The 22888-nt window shown below is 36.3% G+C and overlaps 1 protein-coding gene across 1 annotated transcript in view; it reads right to left on the bottom strand.

Annotated features, from left to right (window-relative positions):
• The window catches only part of LOC110027366 (glycine--tRNA ligase, chloroplastic/mitochondrial 2), a gene marked incomplete in the record, with an annotated part of 183566 nt that overhangs the window by 129213 nt on the left and 31465 nt on the right, over nucleotides 1-22888 (bottom strand). Inside the window, 5 exon segments of the mRNA XM_020728758.1 lie at nucleotides 1609-1672; nucleotides 5043-5144; nucleotides 6183-6269; nucleotides 6612-6698; nucleotides 18842-18965. Coding sequence (XP_020584417.1) covers nucleotides 1609-1672; nucleotides 5043-5144; nucleotides 6183-6269; nucleotides 6612-6698; nucleotides 18842-18965 — 464 coding nt within the window.

The raw sequence follows: 22888 nt of genomic DNA, 5'->3' as shown, positions 1-22888 counted from the left end.
GTCGGCGGGCGGGTCGATTCAAGTCAAAGTCGTGTGTGGTGCAGTGAGTGCGTGAAATGCGGTGTTCACGAGTAATCGAGTCACAAAGGGTTCACCTAAGACTGTTTGATCTTATAGGAACTCATTTTCGGGCCCTCTACATGTTGGTCCTTAGCCCTTGCAACTAGAAGTTGAGTGCTTGGAACCACTCATGCGAGTTCTTCACAAAAATGAGTCGAGAAGTGGTTTGAAGTTCTACGAGAAGTGGGCTCCATTGCTAGTCCGCTAGGATGGTCAACAAGAAACTCCTAAGGCTAGATTTTGGGTTCTGGGAGTAGGAGACTAAGACCCACTAAAAATGAGGTCAACACTAAGCTCAAGTTTTTAATTTTTAATGGAATTTTACATCAAATTGTGTAGCACCAGTTATAACCAAACACAGATTCATCCTTACGATGAGCAAAAAAAGTAGATTTTAAGATGGCCAATGTGCCATATGAATACAGACTATTAATATGGTATTTCTAAAACACTAATATTTTATGAGAATAATGAACCGAGTTCTTAGACTATTTATTAGTAAATTCCTAGTTCTATGGTTTGATGACATCCTCGTTTAGAATACATCTAAAATCAATCATTTTCCACAAAAGATCGAAGACATTTCAATATAATAAGTTATATCTTAATTTGAAGTGATCTTTCTTTCTAGTCATAATTCATGTTCTTAGATTTTAAGGTCTATTCCAAAGGATTGCTGACAAAAGGTTAAATTATTACAGATTGGCCTCAAACAGTCAATTTCTGATGTTCTAACATTCAATGAAGGATAGCATCAGATTGTTTTGCTAACATAAAAATTGATTATATTTTGAGCTTATGATGATGGCATATCCTTTGTTTTTCTTTTTTGCATGCCTAATCTTGAACCTTGAGAAGCCTTGAGCGATTTGCATTTTATTGATATTTAGTATTTGATGACATAACCATGTAACTTTCAGTAAAGTTAAATAGTGATGGAGTCAAACTACAAGAACACCTTGAGTTTAACCATAGCCCCAATGGTTGAGCAAGAATTCTCACTTAGTTGTGCATTTTTTGACCCAGATCATGAAGTTCTTCAATTGGAATGCCATAAGATTATTTTAGAACTATGCAGCAGAAGCTAGCGAAATATTTTTAATAAGATTTTTTCCTCTTTCATGCTAATTGATTATTAAATACAAAATGGCATATGATGAATATAATTATAATCAATACAAAATTAGTTGATGACAGAATTCAGACTAATAGGTTCTTAGAAAATGATGTCAGAGAGGGCAACACTGCTACATTGAATATTTAATGTATACGCGTGAGGTATTTCAAACACAATAAACTACCTGCATCAATCTGCAAAACAGTATAAATTACAAGCATACTGAGAACAAGTAGATAACTCTTAAGAGAAATTGAAAAACTGTACATGTAGATGATAAGTTCAAGCAAAGTAGGAATTTAAATATGGAGAAAATATTAAGAAAATTAAAAATTAAATGAGGAATTTATTGGAACTAAAATATATTTATCTGGAACATAGTAAAAAAAACAAAGAAACAAAGTAAGAAAAAAAAAGAAACTCTATCTAACCATCAACTCTTTTGTATAGATGATCAATTGGTAATGAGTATTTACGACAGAAACCCTCTGCAGCCTGATGAAAAAAATCTCAGATCAGCAAAACTAATTACCTTTTCAAGTATTTAATAAAAGTATCTAGCAGGATTATCAAAAACGATAGCTGACAAATTTAAAGATCATAAGAAATAAATAAGATTTTTAATATCTTAACATCAGCCACAAAAGCAATTTTGGCAAGAAGTCATCACAAAGTGGTATATTAAATAAGGAGGTTGCTAGTCGCTATAACCCACTATGCCAGGAAAATAAATAAAAAAATAAAGTCAAGATCAACAAAGAGCTCATGTTGAATTGAAAACAAAAACAAACGAGCTTCACATTGAATTATGAATAATCTAAGGAAATGCAAGTATGTGAAAGACAAATATGAAGAATCATAAAAGAATTAAAAAGTTTAAGAATTTCTTTCAGGTAAAAAATATCAAATAAAATGCACTGAATCCATGTGAATCTCCAAAGGAACATGATTTAGGATCAGAGCAATAGAGGCGAAGATTTAATGAAATTTATATACATTGATTGCTGAAAAGGGAGAATAAGTTTATGTAGAAGACGAAGCTGCAATAAAAATATTTAAAAAATTATTATAAGAAATGACTGAATTACTCAAATGGAGGGAAACAAAGGTGAAAAGATACAGAGGAAACGGAAAAGAACATATTTATGAGAGGGATAATGTGATCTCCAAGGAGGAAGCAGAGAATTGCCTTATTTTATCTATCATCAACTATCCTCAATATATTAGTTGTCCTACTATATATAGCCACAATATCATGGTTCATATTATACAATAACAAAATGACACATCGCTAATGAAGTGTGATAAGTCTAACCCAAAAAGTTGAAATGATAGAAAGGAAGAATTGGAGATGCCTGACTGTGCATCATGAGTAGCGTTGTTGTTATCTCCTATTTCAACATATTACGTGTTTGTTATAACCACCTATTTAATTTCAGTAATAATATGTGTTTTTCTTATTGTAGATTGGGACAACTCTGATATTAATCAAATAGATGATGGTGGTTTTAATTTGTTGTAAGAGTTTGTACTTTTCACGAGCAATAGTATGGCTAATATAATATCATTTGCATGACAAAAATCTGATGTCTCATACTTTTTGGCTTTTAGTTGAGTTTTTAACGGCGCTCTCAACCAAGCCACTTTTCTCTATGAGTTCCTAATGTTAGTTTTCATAAGATTCCAAGTCCACTAAAGTTGGAAATCACGCTATTATGCGCAAAAACATTGGCTTCTCTAGGCAAGTTCCGTTCAATTGCCACATTGTGCTTAGAGAATCCAATTGGTAAAACCCTCTTACAAAATGACTTGGTTGTAATTGAGGATTCAATAAATAGCATCAGAAAAATATACTTCATAGCCAATGGTGGCATAGACTTGAGCACAGCCTTACATATAAAGGTGTTCACATAGAGCTTGCCAAGTTTCCTGGAGACTAGAGTGCACCCATGTTCATAGTTCCTCGTGAGATCCTCACCCATAGCAGCCTCACCCTCTCTATCATTCAAATCACTCCTCTACTAAGTTATCAGAGATCTTATCCGGAGACCTTTTCTCCACCACTGGCAGTTCTCCAACGAATATAGTTGGGCATTTCCCTCAACAAAGAAGAGCGACTCTCTTCTCCAGCAAGGCAAACAACATTCTTCTCTGATGTTGGTGAGTTCCCATACAGCTTTCTTCTTTAGTGGATGCTAAGATTGCTTCTACAATGACTTAAAGCTTCTGGAATGGATGTCGAGCCAAAAGGGTCTCTTGTGGCTGACAGTAAGACTGAGATAGAGATAGGCTATGATGAGAGAGATGCAGCGAGTAAGTGCTAAAGGTGCGATCAAAAGAATGAGGGCATGCAGTTTTTGCCGCTTTAATATGGAGCTTGTTTGACAGAGAAAATAGGGAGAGGCAAGGACCATCAATTTATTTCTATAGGAGAGTGAGGATGGGAAAAGAGCAAAATGGAGAGATCAAATTAAGTGGTCCGTATGAAATAGAGATACGGATGGAAATAGGACGTATGAGCGAGTTTGGGTGTAGAAAATGGGCAGTGACAAAAAAGTTTTCAATTTTAGCTCTAAATAAACAAAGCCAGACATCCAAAATTAACATTATGGTGGACAGAATTTGCAGGATTCGGAGGGATAAATGTGGCTACTTGGAAATGGAATGGAATGGAATAGAAATTTAATGAAGGTTTTCAAATTAAAAAAACTGATGATATTAATATTTAAAATAAATATGATTTAGAAATTTTGACATTTGCATTCATCAGTGCAGATCATTTGTGAAAGAATAACAGTTATAAATTTGATTGTCGTAGAGGCCTTTCAAAATTAATTTACAAATTGTTGCATTTGTCATCTATCTTTATTGTTTCATTTGATTGGATAGAAGGTTGAGCAGATATTATGAACAACACGTGCCTTGACAATCTTATCATATCATGAAAGCTCTCCATGTTTGCATTACTTTCCAAAAAAAAAAACTTTTAAATATTTAGTATCATGCATAAAGAACTCGCTAAACCATGTGTTGGTGCAATAGGACTCACATGTTATTGAACTTTGATAAACTATTGTAGAAAGCGTCAAAGCAAAAAAACCTTTGTGTTGGTGCAATAGGACTCACATGTTATTGAACTATGATAAACTATTGTAGAAAGCGTCAAGATCCAAGCAAAAAAACCTCATTAAGCACTCAAACCTAATTAAAACATCAACTTTGATACCAGTTGTTAGATGAGATATAAATCAAGGGAAGACCAAAAATTGGCCTAGTAGTCAAATGCATATTAAACTCAAATTATTAAGCTTATTGCTGAGAGACAAAAACCAAAATATGTTTCAACAATCTAACAAAAGGCTAAACCCAATTCTTACGCACTCTTTAGCATCAAGGCTAAAAAAATTGCACATACATAAACAAATGATAATGTCCGATTGGCTCTGAAAGTAGCATCTACTGAAGATATGATAATGGAATTAGGTGGTTTATGCATAAATAATGAAAGATAGAAGATACAACAATAAGTTGGGTAAAAAAACTATTGTTCAATGATTAGAAGGTGAAAAAATTAAATTAGAGATATTTTGGAAAAAATTTGTGCAAAACAAATTGAGGAAAATAAGTTTAAGTTGATAATTTTAATAGAATTGGTGAAAAAGATTTACATAAAAAAAGTTTTAACATCTATGTTCATTCAACAAAGACAAATAAAAAATGAAGATTCATGAGACAAGTCCCAAATAATTGGGACAAGAAGATCGAGAAGAATGACAAGACAATACAAGGTATAGAAAAACTTTAATTATCAATTATAATAATAATACCTAAACGCTAGCAGGACTGAAGATCAAAATATCCAAACCTTAGTATGCTTTCCATCATGATCAAATGCCCTTGTTGCAGGTGGTCCACGTATCTCAACCTCATTATCTCCCTGCCTTAAACTGAGATTTTCAATGCATATCTGCATTAGATGAAACTTGAGCTTCAAAATTTTTTCAGAAATAACAGGATAAATAACGAACTGTCCATTAATAAATTAAGAAAAAAACAGCAGCAGTGCAATATAAGGGATACTTCAACAGCAAAATTACATTGAACTAAGCATGTTTTAAATCCAGACAAGCCTTTTATTTGTTTCCCACCCAAGCAAGCAACAAATTGAGAACCATATAAAACTACTTGAAGCAGCATGTGTAAACATAACTTTCTGTGACGTACCTTTTTGAGTAAAAGCGTATCTCCTCAGTTGATACAAGTCAGCAGCCAATAATAAAAAGCAAATCGAATAAAGAACAAGTTTATATTTTACAGCATCAGAACAAACAAACAAAAAAAAATAGCACCTTAGAACTTAAAAAAAGAATTACCATGCACTCCTAGCTAAGCACATAGCGAACCAATGCCATTTGCAACACAAGATTAAAATGAAATTTGAAAGGTGAAATGAATTAATAACTTAATATTAGTATTGTTTGGCGAATCAACATAACAATAAAAATATTTAGATATCCAAATGCAAAGAGAAGAAGAATACCTTTTGTTAAATGTACTTACGAATCTACAGTCAGCTATCATAACTTACAGTAATTGGTTTATATAAGATCATCACAGACATAAATAAATGTGAAAAAAACATGCATGTTTCTTTAAGCCTAGAGAAGCTCATCGCAAAGTAAATTAGCACTATGAGACCAATGAAATGTACTTTAATAAAATTATACAAAATCAAGGCATGCATGAAACAGAATTTCTAAATATGAGGCTTTGCACTTTTTGTAAGTCAAACTCCAAAACAAGGTAGCTTGCTATGATATTGTACGAAAAACAGTGCACTTGAGAGACTTTTCATTCCTATGAATATCATTGAAAAGAAAAAAAATTAGCCACAAAATTTATCAAACCTATATCTTGCTGACACTAAGCTTAGAAATAGAATTAATTATTAGCAGATTATAATTAACCAAATACATAAACGTAAATCCATTATTGGAGAAATTACCACTAGTCGACGTGGCGTACCATGAGCCACAACTTCTCCGTGGCCCAATCGCCGTTTTTCTAGTGTCAGCAAAATAAAACTTTTAAGCTGCAAATGAAGAAAATGAAGTTCTAGTGTCAGCAATAATAAGCTTTTAAGCTGCAAATGAAGAAAATGAAGTTTAAAGGGAAAATTTTTAAAAGAACACAATTAAGCTAATACACCCATTGTCAAAAAAATAGCTAAAAATGAAATTATTTGTGAGTTGTGATAATGGTCTAGATGTGAAGTTAACTTTATGTGCCTTTTAAAGTCAATATATCCTTTTTGATCTCATGTAAAACTTTTCCAATTAGAAACCTTATGCATGCACATTAAGGATGCATGAAGTTAAACTTCATTTCAAATTAATATGATAAGTACACAATGGAACAAAAGCTAGATTCTTACTTGCTCAATTGCATCAACTACATCATGAGGTGGCATTTCTTCAGTTCCAATCTCAAGAACAAAGGCACTGGGAACTTGCAGTACCTGCTGACAGTTTGGAAAAACACATTGTTGGCAAAAAAGAACTACAAAAGGGAAAACTACAGCAGAAATAATTCAAACTGTATGCGTTCGGCACAGTACAACAGGATTTGCTCTAGTGCCATGACACTTTGATTTTAGGGCATGCCCATCTAAGTAGACGTATTTACCACGGAAAAAGGTTTTAAGAAAAAAAAAAAGAGTTTAGTCCAATCAGCTTAAATGACAAAAAGCTCTAAAAATCAGAATACCAAGGACCATTGCTTTTTTGCATCTAATAGATTTTGGATCTAAAAATTTTATCAGGTGCTGCTACCAGAATCTTCATGACTGAGAAGAATTTCAGCACAGATTTGAGGCCTCGCCACACAAAAGATCAGACAAAAACAATAAATCAATGCCATAATAAAGTAACTAAAACAGAAAGTCTCAAGCTTTCTTAGGCCAAAAGTTTACTATAACTTTACCACTCGAAACTCAAAAAGAAAAAAAACCAATAGAGAGCCATTGATTAAAAAAAAATGACGAAGTGAAAAAATTTAGATCAGAATAAAGAAGATTTCGAGAATTTACTAATGAAAAAGAAATATAGAAAAATACATTTTGCATGGACACTAGTTTTATCATCTACAGAACATAAATTAAATGCAGCCACAGCTTGGTACATGATCGCACGTCTGACGTGGGAGAGCTCCGCTCCGCTCTGCAAGCTAGCCGCGCAACTCACGCAATCATTGGAGACAAGGAGATGCGCCAAATCAATCCTAATTTCTTTTTTATGATTTCTTTCTTATTATCATTCAATCCTTTTAAGTATTAACTCATATATGTGTTGTATTATGGTTTAGAAGCCGATTTTTCATGTTTTGTAACGAGATAGCCGTTGGCGTATCTTCATCCCTTCGAGGGTTGTATCCTAAGGTTTTAGCTGGTGCTTTGGTTGTATCTTGGTTTCCAGGTTGTGTTTATCATTCCCCTAACCTTCTGCACCCTTCCCTCATCTATCCCCATCAAGCATTCTGCACTACAGCTGCTGGAAAAACAGTTGTTACTGTTGTTTCCTGTAGTTCCACAATTTCCGCCCACCACCCTCCCCTCCCAGGCATGTTGCTGCCCTCCACCATTCTACAATCTTCCCGCATCGCTTCCCGCCTTCTTCCTTCGTTGACGCTGCCTGAAACTGTTGGAAATCCCTGTTTTCCAACAGTCTTGAAAATTCCTAGCCGCCTTCTTCTCTTTCGAACTTGTCGTCGCCTCCTAAAGTTCACCTTGATCCCCGCAACCCCCTGAAAGTCACCTACGATCCCCACCACCCCTTCCCTGCTGCCAATCCCTGTTTTCCAACAGTCTTGAAAATTCCTAGCCACCTTCTTCTCTTCCGAACTTGTCGTCGCCTCCTAAAATTCACCTTGATCCCCACAACCCCCTGAAACTCACCTACGATCCCCACCACCCCTTCCCTGCTGCCTTCTCTCATTCCAGCCCCTCAGGCCAGCCCATGCTTGCTGGTTTTGGTCGATTAAAACAATTCCTTGGTTGCTTCCACTTAAGACAACAAGCTAACATTGCCTTGCCACTATTTCCTCACAGCCCTGCACCCAACCTTGCCTTCACCTTTCCAAGCTCCTAACGGCCACCACTACTATGCGAGATCCACCCTAACAGTTTGTCATGTGTATTGCCTTGCCACTATTTCCTCACAGCCCTGCACCCGACCTTGCCTCCACCTTTCCAAGCTCCTAACAGCCACCACTACTATGTAAGATCCACCCTAATAGTTTGTCATGTGCTGTATTGCTGCTATTTTCTATTTTTTCGTGCCGTGTGTTGTTTTTGTTATTATTTTCCCTTTTAGTATGTTAGTTGTAACTGTGATACCAAAGGAGAAAGATCAATCCACAAAAAATCAACTTTTATTAATAAGAAAAGAGGGTAACAACGCACGTAAACTAAAAAATAACATCACCAAAACACAAACGAACACCTCGAAAGTGTATCCCAAGGGCGGTGGAGGTTGGTGGGAAGGTGGGGTACCAGCTGGGAGCAGCGGGACAGCAGTTGGGACGGCTGGCTACACAGAAAGGTGGAGGGGAAAAATCTGTACAGCAAGTTGATGCAGCAGAAACGGGGTCGGTAGCGCAGGGGAAGTTGTTGGGGATAGCCGGTGGCTAAGGGAAATAGAGGAGACGAAGTGGGAAAGATAAAATGGGAGATACAATCACCAACTCGAAGTAGGATACAGCAGGAACAGCACCACCTTCTCGGATAAAGCCCTAGAAGAGGGAAAACGATTCCAAAAAAAAAAAAAAATGAAGGCAAGACAAAGCAAGAATTAAACCCTAAATCCAGAAAACATAAATTTAAAGACTAACCAAGGAAAATAGAAAAGGAAAAGCTTCCATAAGGAAATCACAATAAAGGTAGGAGGGGAAGGGATTGGCGGCAATACCACACCTCCCAACATGTCGCGCGATCGAGCGGCGTGCAAGAAAAGAAGGAGAGTGGCACAAGTGGCTGGGCCCCTAGGCCAAACGCCCCGGGCCACTTTGCCAGGGTTCATCCTGGGCCGGTCCCCAAATAGTACAGTCAAGCCGATCCACGTCTACGGCTCGTGAGGGAGTCTTCTGCACCCCTCCCCGTTCGCACGGGAGTTCTTTGCACTCGCTTCATTCTCTTGGAGTTGGAGGAGCTTCGACCTCATTCGTCAAAGCTTCTATCGACACATGGACGGTGAGGGAGCGCTATTATAATCTTTTTAGACATGCATATTGTCAACTGTAGTCCTAGTAGGTCGATCCAATAGGTGTTATCGTTCCAAAGCACATTTTGGTAGAGTAGTTATCCGTCCACCTTTGGCATGCTTTGAGCAGGAACTGTAGATAGACGGGTATTCTCACGAAGCATGTATCAAGTCATCTCCGTCGTAACTCGCTTCTTCCACTCCTCATAGTCCGCTAAGTGCATCTCAGGTGAAATCTAGGGTGAAATTTGGGGCAAGCTGTGCCACTCTCCCTAGCTCCCACTCAAGAGAAACCTCTTCTCCACTCATAGGACCTAGATCCCACTGCAGAATTCTCGTGTTCATCAAGATCCCCGGGCACATTTCCAAGCTGAGGTTCATCTCTCCTGTTAAGATATCTGGTTATGGGTACCACGTGGAACAAGAAATAACCTTTGATTAACTCCATGTGATATTCTCGACATGGCACACAATGACTCCTCTTCTGATAAGTTGGATCTCCCCCCATAGGGATAACTCAAGAAAAGGTATATCCCTCTCACAAAGTTGTCTCTTTCTTATTTGTGGTGTGCCCTAAATCTGATGTCAAATCCTCAAGCTCGCGATCCTTTAAGACTGCCAAGGTCAACCCTGTTGCAGCTCCTCTCAACACCTGTGAAGCGGTATCTTGAGATACCACAATTTCACTCTGCTTGAATGATCACTACATCGAGTTCACTACCGTTCAGAATGGCTACTGTTACCTCAGCTGACATTTTTATCCCGGGTCTTTTAGAGCAGCTTGTGTCTCTTCGTTGGCTGAAAAATTAGAATCCTCTCTTCTTTTTGGTTACTGTTCATCTCTCAACTGGAAGCTGGTCTGCGATGTCTTTACCCAACTTTCCGATGACACCCTGGTCGGTAAAATAGGCCACTCCCCTAGTTGTGCATATTGCTTCTATATGTCTGAATCTGTGGCACTTGCAGCACGTTCTAGTTGTAACAGACTTACGGATTGGTTTTGCTGGATAGTTCCACTTAAAAAGGTAGACTCTGCAACTCCTGGCAATAGAAAGTTGGTAGGAACTGGCATTGTGTTTCCGCTTCATCTTCATATCTTCTCGTTCCCTCCTTCGGCCTTACAGATCACAGTAAAGAGTAACCTCCCATTGAATGTCCTTAATGTCTGCGAGCCTTCGTTGAAGTAGGCGGATCTTTCGGTGTATCTCCTCCCGAGAAGGCTCGCGCGTGTATCTCATTAGTGACATGGCTATGGTGTATTGTTGGGAGGTTAGAGAGGCCTAAAAAAATTAATTTAGAGTTAGTGATTTTGAAAATCAGCAAGAGGAATTGAGGGTTATGTTAAAGCTTTTGGATATGGTTAGGAATAGAAAAGAACACAATTTTTTAGGGGGTGGTTTGTGTGGTGGCAGATGTTAGATAACTCTAGGATGGGACTAAGAGGCTAGCTCTAATACCAAATGATAACGAAGAAAGATCAAACCACCAAAAACAACTTTTATTAAAGGAAAAGAAGGTTACAACACACAAACTAGAATTAACATACCAAAACACAAACGACACAAACGGACATCTCGAGAGTGTATCCCAAGGGCGGTGTAGGTTGATGGGAACGTGAGGTAGTAGTTGGGAGCAGCGGGACAGTAGTTGGGACGGTTGGCTGCTAGGAAAATAGTGGGGAAAGAGCAGGACAGCAAGTTATTGCAGCAGAAGCGGGGACAATAGGCGGTTAGTGGGGAAAGAGCAGAAACGGTCAAGTTATTGCAGTAGAAGCTCTCCCAACACTATGAGACTGAAGCGGGAGCGCTCCACTCCAGAAGCAGGACGCGATCACGCAATTCCCGCAATTGAGGGAGACGGAGAAATGAGCTCAATCAATCATAATTTCTTTTTTATATTTCTTTCCTATTATCCTTCATTCCTTTTTAGTTTTTTCTTATATATGTGTTGTGCTAGGGTATAGAAGCCAGTTTTTCAAGTGTTTTATAATGGGACAGTCGAAGGCTATGTATCCTAAGGTTCTAGATGATGCTTTGGTTGTATATTGGCCTTCAAGTGATGTTTATCCATCCCCTAACCTTTTGCACCTTCTCACATTGATCCACGTCCCCCCTCTCCACTGCAGTCGCCAAAACAGCAGCTTTTACTGTTGTTTCCAGCAGTTCCACCATTTCTAGCTACCTCCGTCCCTTCCCAGGCTTACTACCACCCAACACAGCTGCCCTCCACCATTCCCGCAATTCTTCCCACCTACTTCCTTTGCACTCGCCGCTCGAAACTGTGGGAAATCACTGTTTCCTGCAGTATTGAACCTTCCTAGCCACCTTCTCCTCTTCCAGACTTACCTGCCCCTGGAAAGTCACCCCACTGCTGCCTTCCATCATTCCAGCCCCTCCGGCCAGTAGATTCTAGCAAGTTCCTGCCGGTTGCAGTAATTCCATGCTTGTTGCCACCCAGGACAGCAAGCTGTGCTGCTTTGCCACTATTTCCCCACAGCCCTATACCTTCCCGACCTTCCCTCCACCTTTCCAAACCCATAACAACAGCCACCACCACCACCTGAGATCCACCCTAACAGCATGTCACATGTCGTGTTTTTGCTATTTTCTATTTTTCGTGTGCATATATCGTGTTTATTGTTATTTTACCTTTCAGTGTAGTGGTTGTAACCGCCTATTAGCCTTTCAACAACAATATTTGGTTTTCCTTTTATTTTTTGGGTTAAACCCAGTATCAACGTCAAGTAAATGAAAAGTTTATCACATAGAAAAATCTTTAAAAAAAGGTAGATTAATTCCTCATAAATTTCATTAATACAAGGGTATAGTTCAATACAATAATTCCAACCCAGACCCTGCATCAACAGAAGCTTTGCGCACTAGCCCCACAATTATTTTAAGAAGGAATTTACATGCATACCACCAAATGGTATGCTATTTACATATCTAACACCAAAACTTATCTATTTACATAAATAACAACTCTGTTAATGCTATTCTCACCTTCCTATGCTCATGAAAGGGGAATCAGCCGGATCGATAGCATGTGAATGTCGATGTGGAGGAAGGAGAAGAGGCGAGGAAGTTCTAATGCTCACTTGAAAAGCATTGATGAAAGGGGAATCAGCCGGATCGATAGCATGTGAATGTAGATGTGGAGGAAGGAGAAGAGGCAAGGAAGTTCTAATGCGGTCTCACTTGAAAAGCATTGATAAGACTGGCAGCCTATGCATCACAACAAAATTTCACGGAAAAGTAGATCAAAGGGGTCGGCAACATGTGCATCGACGGCAAGGTAATGGAGAGATTAAGTTGGGGGTGGTATTTCTAAGTTAATTGAAGAGAATAGTATTTTATGAGTAAATAGAAAAGTTTAGGTGTTAGATTTGTAAATTAGTCAATTTTAGATGGAATGCATGTAAATCTCTCTTTTTTCAAGGTGAGCCCTCGCAATGTAAAAATACTTTTCAAGAGTGGTCGCATGCCAGTCTAACTCCTTGTTCATAGTAGTAGCCTACAAGCTGGAAGGTGTGTGCCCCTAGGGAAAAACCAGAATCAACAGTACCATGCCAGCCAACCTAAAGCAAATAAAATTTTATGCTACCAAGTCCAAAGTAAAGGATTCCTAGAATACCCATGCAGTTTGTGGTCCATCATAAGAATAAAGTTGACTAAACCATAAAAAAGCCATCCACTTCTCTCTAACGAACCACAAATGATTTTCGATATCCTCTTTTCAAAGATTTGAGAACATAAATAATTTTCTACTAATTTCAAGTATTTTTATGTTTTGAACGAAAAAGAAAAAAATAATGTATGCATTTTGTTTTCATGTAACTTTTCTTTTGTTAAAAGAGCATTATTTGACTCATTAATTTTATTACCACAAATAAAATTACAAAACCAGGCAAAAGGAAACCAACTACAAACCCAAACAAAAGTGGTCCATCATAAGATTATACTATGCTATTTGCAAAGAAAGTTGTTCAAATTGAGAAACTCTATATGAAGAATCTTAAATGGTCCACTGATTTCAATCCTAATAAGGAACCTCCTATTGTTCCTATATGGTTTAGCTTTCAAGGCCTAAAGCTTCACCTCTTTAATATGGAGGTTTTATATTCTTTTGGGTGCTATATATGGCTCCCCTATGAAAATTCATCAAGCTACTATAAATCATTCAAGACCTTCTATGGCACGTATTTTGGAGGAAAGGGATGTTACTCTACCTTCTTGTGACTCTATATGGATAGGAGATTCTCGTTCAGGATACTAACAGTCAGTTGAAATGGAATATGTGCCTCCTTAGTGTATTAAATGTAGAATGTTTGGACATTGCATAAACAATTGTTTTATTGCTCATCCGGATTTGAAAAGGACAAATCGTCTGAGCATTAATCATGAGAATAGAAATAAAGATGTCAAGGGTTAGATATTAATAAAGATAATCAAGAAATCATTATTAATGATGTTCTTGATTGTAGTACTGAACAGTTTTAGCGTCTAGACAAAGGAAAAAAGGAGATGAAGAGTCTTTCAAAATAGAAAACAGATGTGAGGAGGTGGTTCTAGAAAATAATGAGGATGGGAACAACAGAGTAGCATTGGATATACACAACAGTATTGACAGAGGAAATGATACTCTTATTAATGGTCCTATGGAGTTGATGATAAAAAGAAATCTTGATATTAATAATGAGAAAAGTGCTGAAGAAAATATGGTTCATAGTAGAAATGAATTAGAAGAAGGTTGGATAATTCAAAAATCCTCCAGACAAAAGAAATTAAAAAGTAATCGTGAATTGAGTTATGTCAATACTGAAGCTGCCTTAATTCAAAATTTTGGAGAAGAATTAGTAAGAAATGTGAACATTATCCTTCTAGGAAAAATAGAGGGACCACTCTGATTAATGATGTTTAAGTTCCTCATTTGGAATAGTAGAGGGATGGCTAAAGCAATGGCCTCTAATCGGTTGAAAAATATTGTTAGAAAACATAATTTAAAGTTTTTCAGTATTTTAGAACCTATGGTTGCTATGCAAAATAATGAAAAGTATAAGAAAAAGAATGGCACATATAATATTGTTTCCAACAATAATACAAGATTTAGTTTCTTTGGAATGATTGCTTGAAAATTGATATCTTGATCAATCATGCTCAATTTCTTCATCTTAAAGTTTTTATTAATGATTCTTTTTATTATTTAAATGTTATTTATACAGGTTGTATGACGAATGATAGGTGGGAGCTGTGGAATCAATTAAAGGCTCTTAGAAATAATAATGAAGCTTGGCTTGTTGGAGGTTGCGACTTCGATATCATTGCTTCTGCTGATGAAAAGAAAGGTGGTAAACCTCCCAACATGAATTTATTTGTTGATTTTAATGATACTCTTTTTGATGCAAGATTAGTTGACTTGGGTTTTAAAGGAAACCTCTTTACTTGGTCAAGAGGTTTGGTTTTTGAAAGACTTAACAGATTTGTACTAAATGGATTAACACTTTTCATTCGACTATTATGCATCATTTGGCTATGTGTGCTTCAGATCATGCTCCTATCCTTATTGAAGCTAAAGATCAAAATATTAAAGTTTCATGTCATTTTAAATTTCTCAACATATGGATTCTTCATTCTTCTTCTTAAGCAATTTATTACGGATAACTGGTATATTAATGTGACAGGTACTTCTGGTTTTAAATTATGAATGCTTCAAAAAAATCTTGTTGAAAACCTGAAAAGCTGGAATAGAAATGTCTTTGGACAACTTCATGACGTGGTTTCTAAAGTTGAAGAAAATGTTAAAGCTTTAGATTTGGAATACTATAATAATGATATTAATTGAGAGGTTTTAATACAATGTTAGAAAAATCCGAACATTGCTATTGACATGGAGGAAACTTTCTTAGCTCAAAAAGCTAACAAACTCCATATGCGTGATGGAGGTTGTAACACTGCTTATTTTATTGCTTGCATTAAAAACAAAAGAATGATTAATTACATTTCTAAAATTAAGAGGAAGGATGATTCACGTTTAACTAATGTAAAAGATATTGAAAATGATGGTACAAACTTCTTTTCTAATATGTTTAAAAGTAATGGCTCTACCCTTTCCCTTATTAATTCTGAGTTGTATAATACTTCGTCTCTTTGCAATGATAGAAATCTTACTAGGATACCTTAGGTGGAAGAAATTAAAGGTATCTTAGATAGTATGGAGGATGGTAAGGGCGCAAGTCCTAATGGTTACTATGTGGAATTCTATAAAAGTAATTGGGACATTGTTAAAGATGCCCTGGTTAATACTATTCTAGATTTCTTTAAAGGTATTAATTTGCCTAAATATTTCAAATCTTCTACTATTATTTTAATTCCTAAAGAGAAGAGTACTAACGCTTGGGATTCTTATAGACCTATAAGTCTTAACATTGTTGTTTCCAAAATCATTTCTAAGATGGTGGTGAGAAGATTGCAACCTCTTCTTTCTAGCATTATCCGTACTAACCAATCAGCTTTTGTTAAAGAGAGAAATATTTGTGATAGTGCCTTAATTATGCATGAGCTTATTATAAATGTGGATAAAAAAGGCAATGACGGTAATGTGATATTCAAAATCGATATCAAAAAAAGCTTTTGATACCATTCAATGGGAATTTATTATTATTATTTTACATGCTATTGGGTTTAGAGAGGAGTTTTGTTTACTTATTAAAAGAATTCTTGATAATAATTTCTATTCCTTGTTGATCAATGGGAATAGTTGTGGTTTCTTTAAGGCTTCTAAAGGTATCAAGCAAGGAGATCCTATTTCTCCTATCCTTTTTATTATTGCTTTTGAATATATATCTAGGTGTGTAAATGCCTTATTACAGAAGTGCCCTAGTTTGAATTATCTTCATTGTGGGATGATTAGTATTTCATATCTTTGTTCTACTGATGATTTGGTAATTTTTACTAATGCTGGTAAAAGAGTTATCAAGCTTCTTTGGAAGGTTTTGGAGCATTTTCAGAATGCTTTTGGGTTGAAATTTTAATACTGCTAAGTGTTTCTTCTATTGTTCTAAATATGTCTCTTCTAGCAAGAAGAACTAGATTATGGATACTACTAAGTGTAATAAAGGTACTCTTCCTTTACTTTATTTGGGCTTTAATCTTCATAGGAAGCATAAAAGAGTTCATATTTTTTATACTTTGCTTGATAAAATTAGGAGGATTTTATCTTGGAAAACAAATTCTTTTCTTTGGGTGGTAGAATTACCATTCTTAAGAGCATTCTTACTTCTTATCCTCTTTACACCATGCAAATTATGAAAGCTCCTATCACTGTTATTAAAGGACTAGAAAGGATTTTTAATAAATTTCTTTGAGATGGTAATGGTAAGAATAATATACATTGGAAAAGTTGGGCCAAGCTTTGTAAACCTCTTGATAAAGGAAGCATGGGTTTTAGAAGCTTTGCTGATACTTTGAAGATTAATTATATGAAATTATGGTATAGGTTTCCTATGAATAATTCTTAGTGGTCTAATCTTTTAAAAGCCAAGTATTGCAATAATTAAATTCTACTATTTCGAAGCATGATTCTTTCATTTGGAGAGGGACGTTAAATGTAGTTGGTATCACTGAAAAGCTTATATGTTGGGATGTTGTTAAGGTGATGTATCCTTCTGGTATGAGGACTGGTTAGGCAATGGTCCTCTAGCTAATTTCTATGGTGACCCTCATAATGTTAATCTTAAAGTTAATGATATGTGGTGCGAGGATAATTGGGACAAAATGAGGTTGATTCACTTACTCCACTAGAATGATACTGATTTTATTAAAACTATTCCTATAAATAAAGATGCTGACAAAATTCCTAAACTGAAGAAGAATCCTGGAAATTCTATTGCTAAAACTTTTGCTAACTCTTTTCAAGTTTTTCAGGGAGATGATTTAAAATGGCTTTCGAATAAATGGGTCAAACCTTCTCAATCCTTTTTTTACTTGAAGATTGTTTCTTGGCATCCTCCCTACGGATGATATTTTAAAGCTTACGGGATTAAGAATTCCTTCACATTGTTTATTATGCAAATCAAATGAGAAATCTTATATTCATCTTTTGTGAAGTGCAGGTTTGCCAAAGAGGTTTGGAGACAGATTTTTTTTCTTTTTTGATATCAAAATGGTCGGAGATGGTTATTGGGACTCTATTGCAGAAATCCATGTGGAGTAGAAGAAACAAGGTAATGAATTATTTTCTATTATACCCATCATTGTTTTATGGTTTCTTTGGGTCACTAGAAATAATGCTAAACATAATGATATTGTTCCTAACAGCAAATAATGCTAAACATAATGATATTGTTCCTAACAGCAGGGATACTTACGCTATGATCATTAGATTTACCCTGAATTGCTTATCTTATCATGATTTTAATAAGAAAATAAGAACTAAGCTTACAGAATTATTTACTAAATTGAATATTAATATTCCTAGAGCTACTAAAAATGTGATTAACAAAGTTAGATGGTTGAAACTGATTGCTCCTTATATAAAAATTAATGTTGATGGACGTTGGAAAGAGGATAATGCTGGGGTTGGTGGTGTTTGTAGAGATTTTTTTTGGGCAGTGATTCACCGGTTTGCTGCTCCTTCTGTTTCGATTTCTCCTCTTGTTGTTGAGGCTGATGCTATGGTGTTTGGATTGTTGCTTGCTAAAAGGTTTGGCTGGAAGTATATTATTTTAGAAATGGATTCGGCTATTCTTTGGAATTATTGCGGGAATAATGCTGAAGAACATTGGAGTATTATGTTGCAAATGAAAAGCATTGTGGATTTGGCTGGAAAGATGAACATTAGCTGGTCTCATACAAACAAAAATGAGAATGAAGCTGCAAATTGGTGTGCTCGTGTTGTTGCTTTGCAGGATTCGGTTACTATTTCTAATAGTTTTCCTTGTTATCTTTTATCACTTTGTTTACTTGATCTGTGATGTTTTAGGTTCTTTTCTTTGTCCATTTCCTTTTGTGGTCCTGTTTGTTCTTTTCTGTTTTTGTTTGTATTTTCTTTTTTCTTGGGAAAAGGAAACCTAGTTTTCATGTAACTTCAACTCTCATTTTTCTAAAATGAAATATATGTTGCTTGAACATTGTTTGGGATCTTGCCAAGTACTTTTCTAATGTGATATAATAGTTCTTCCAGCAGATTTAAAAAGGGATGCTGCAGGTGGTTAGAAGCCAACGCAGAAACAAAGGATAGGGCGATGAAAGCAATCCTATTACAGCATTGTAAAATAAAAGAATTTTGACATGTTTTGCTTATTATGGATATTAACTCAGATGCAAAAGTGTGATATTGATCTTTCATGGAGTAATACAAATCAGTTTTATGTTAAAGCAACATTTTGAAAAGAAGGATAAGAAATCAAAACCTTTGCTTGCTCAGTGACAAGAATTTTAGAGAATATAGCGCTGTTTTCTTCAGATGAAATGCCCAAGGGAAACCCAAGCATCTCTCTGGACTTCACCCATAGTTGAGCGCATTCTCGGGCTAAACTGCTCCACATTACAGAATGCATATTACTAATAATTTGAAAATGTAACTGAATAAATTATAAATAAAAACAAGTTGCATAGCTATAAATATTTCCATAGAGTAAATCCCTGATAGTATATAACCCCTCCTGCCCACCAGTCACAACTCAGCTTTTTAAATAGCTCATTCAACCATTCCCAGTAACTAATAGAGCCACGTGATTTTAGCTGTTAAGGTAAAGAACATTTTAAGGGCAACAATTGGGTGCTAAAATGAGAGATCTGCATAAACGTTGACCGAAGCTTCACAACATAGATCTACAAGCATGTAGAAAAGGAGAGAGGAGATTGGCAACAAGGTAGCTTAATATTAGAGGCATGTTTCTGAATAATTAGATGAGAATGAAGGTAAGCATGCATGCATGAAAAGCATGCATGCATGAATTTGTGAACAGGTTTAACGTGCATAGATAGAAGCTTTACAGATGTCAGCCTGCACAAGCTCAAATGCATTCATGATAAAATGTTCCGGAAATATGTGGAATGTCAGAACATTTAGATTGCTTGGCTTTCTAATGTCCAGGCCAACCTTCGTTTGGGCAGCTTACATTAAATTTAATGGCCATTAGGCTCTGCCCATGCCTCTAAGGAGGTCCAAGCATTCATTCAGGCTGAGCCTAGTCAGTCTTCTCAAAATTTGCCCAACCCTTTTTCTAAGTATCAGCTAATAGCTTGAGAATTTATTTTTGTTTCTTAGGAGGGTAGGGTTGGGGGATGAGATTACACTTTTTATCTGGTAAAATTACCTCAATCTACATTGTGAAAAGGTTTTGACAGTTGTTTGAATAATTTAGTTATTGTAAAACAAAATAGGTGTTGGCAATAACTCCAATTCTTCTTGTGGAATGTATGGAATGTCTTATAGATGATACGCGTATCCATATTCAATTTCATCGTATCAAATAATATTGCAATGTCGAACGCTATTTGAAGATATAGTAGTAGTACTTGTTCGCCCTGAAAAGTGGATTTACTAAATGGCAAATAGACTTGATAAATTTATTTTAGTCAAGATTGTTTCATGATTCCAAGGTTGACCACTGATGTCAACTACAAAGATCTACATAATACCAGAGTTTACCCAATTCACAATAAAAATGCAAAAATTATTGTTGAAATCCAAATAGGTCACAATGACGACTCTTCAAAACAAGAAATAAACGATAAAAAATATAAAAGACACCCTAGGGCGACGATGAACGGGATGGATGGCAACTGGCCTGCACGTAGATGGTGCAGGTAGGGTTGGGACAGCAACCGGAATATAAGTAGGTGGCAGCAGAATTAAGAGGGTTGAAGATCGGTCCATGGCAGCATGTTGGATTAACTGATTAAAAGATATGCAAAAGAAGTGAAAATATTTATAAAAAATACGAACAACCAAGTAACGACATAAATATAATTATATTGTTAATTTAGTTTAATTGGTGACTTTTTCATTTGTTAAATAGTAAATGAATCTAAAAGCTTAATTCGCATCATTCGGTCATCTGTTCCTGTCTTGGTTAATTTCAAGCCCCAGGATGAGTCATGACAAAAATGGTATCAAAACAAGCCTTGCCTTAGGATTAATTAATGTGATTTTAATAAAAGAGTCAATATAGTAATTATAAAAAATATTTAATAATAATACAACAACAATAACAACAAGCATTTACTCCATTAAGTAGAGTCGGCTACATCAATAATTTTTCTCCATTGTGTCTTATTGTGTGTCATAGTTTCAATTAATTCTAATAAATTAAGATCATTTTTCATACAATAAGCCCAAGTCTTTTTAGGACTACCTTTATCTTTCTTAACATATATCGAATCTAAAAAATATACTCTCATAATCGGATCATCAGATGGTTGATGTATAATGTGACCAAACCATCAAAGACGACTCTCTAATTTTGTCCGTTAGTAGAGCTACACCAGCCCCACAGGAGCTACACCAACCCTATAACGGATATATTCATTTTGCATTTTGTCTCTAAGTGTAAAGCCAGCAATTCATTTTGCATTTTGTCTCTAACTGTAAAGCCAGCAATCCACCTAAAGCATTCTCATCTCGACAACACTTGACTTAGTTTTATGCTTCTCTTTTAAATGTTTAATAATAATAATAAGTAAAAAATATAAGCTAACTCAAATTAATAAATACCACCATTCAGACGTAGATTACACCTAAAATTTTAGAAGAAATGAGTAATAAAAAAATTATGAATAGTTTTTGTTGACCCTGCTTAAGGAGAGATGACTTGCAATCCATTTTTAAATTTCGATGATGAAACTTTTGCAAGTGGCGAAGATTCTGACATCCATTTTTTTTTTACCTATAGGAAAAGAAAGGAAGAACTGAAGTAGTGGAAGCGCGGGAGGTCGGGAAGCTTAAGAGGTTAAGTTCTCCCTATAAATTATCGTATGAGGGAGGCAAGAGCTTACGAGGAGAGTTTATTGGTGATTATGGGAGAACCTTCTTACACGCACGGTGAGCCGAAGAAGAAAAAGAAGAGAGTGGTGACGTGGAAGGCCGAGCGAGTCGGTGTGAGGAAGGAGGCACATGAGAGCTGACGTCGCGTGTTTTTAGAGTTCGTTCAAAGGAGGAGCTCTCGTGTAAGGAAGGAAGTGTGAATCCTGCGTGTAGAGGGGTTTGGTGCGAAAGAGAAGCAGTACGCAAAGGAGAAGGTAGAATCACATGAGGGGAGGAAGAATTTTGTTTTCGTTCACGTGATTAAGGGCTCAACCGAGTCTGTTATATATATATATATATATATATATATATTATGAAGCCCTAGGGCATATTATATTGAAATAAAAAAGGATACAAGAAGTTACATGAGATGGCCCAATAGATGATGCCTTACTCATACTATACATGGTACCAAGATATTAATATATATCTTTTTTATGAAGCCCTAGGGCAGATTATATTGAAATAAAAAAGGATACAAAAAGTTGCATGAGATGGCCCAATAGATGATGTCTTACTCATAATATACATGGTACCAAGATATCCCAAGGTATCATCCATTAAGTTTCCAAGCTGAACAGTGTCCCCAACCTTCTTCCTCCGCCAAGAAGTGTAAACTTGTCATTCTTCTTCTGAAGACTGTTCAGTCTGATCCGTAGAAGGAAAGGCTGTTGCAGCGATGAGTTTTTGAGTTTGTGTAGGACAGTCTTCCAATACATGGGAAACACCTGCCCTCTGAATAGGTAGTTCTACTAACTGATTAATATCGGTGTATCATCCATTAAGTTTCCAAGCTGAACAGTGTCCCCAACCTTCTTCCTCCGCCAAGAAGTGTAAACTTGTCATTCTTCTTCTGAAGACTGTTCAGTCTGATCCGTAGAAGGAAAGGCTGTTGCAGCGATGAGTTTTTGAGTTTGTGTAGGACAGTCTTCCAATACTTGGGAAACACCTGCCCCCTGAATAGGTAGTTCTACTAAATGATTAATACCAGCAAGATGGTTTGTGTTTAGCTCTAAATCTTCCTCATTAGTATTAGGAGACATCTTTTCCGTCATCTAAATATGAATGTTTGCTTCATCCTTATCTTCAATCACCTCATAGAGGGGAGCCTGAGCACCCTCCACGGTAGGTAGAGCTTGAGAGGATAGTATGTCCACTCCAATAGAAGAAGGGGCGGTGACCATGTCTTGACTTCCAGGAGCAACCACCTGACTCTCCTTCAAAATTTTCTGAAACAATATCAATAGACAAACTATTTTGCACCGTATCTGCCATGGGAATAGCAGTAGGTATTACAGGCAGTGAGGAAGAGGGTATAACCTCCACAGAAGTTTGCTGAGAAACAAAAGGTGGGGCTACAGCCGACCGTAGAAAGGGATGCAACCGATAACAGGATGAAGAGCTATGACCAAACATTCCACAGTGAGAG

Source organism: Phalaenopsis equestris, unplaced genomic scaffold, assembly GCF_001263595.1.
Source record: "Phalaenopsis equestris unplaced genomic scaffold, ASM126359v1 Scaffold000427, whole genome shotgun sequence".
Taxonomy (NCBI): Eukaryota; Viridiplantae; Streptophyta; class Magnoliopsida; order Asparagales; family Orchidaceae; genus Phalaenopsis; species Phalaenopsis equestris.
The sequence above is the reverse complement of the archived record's forward strand: the minus strand, read 5'-3'. Positions and strand labels throughout refer to the sequence as shown.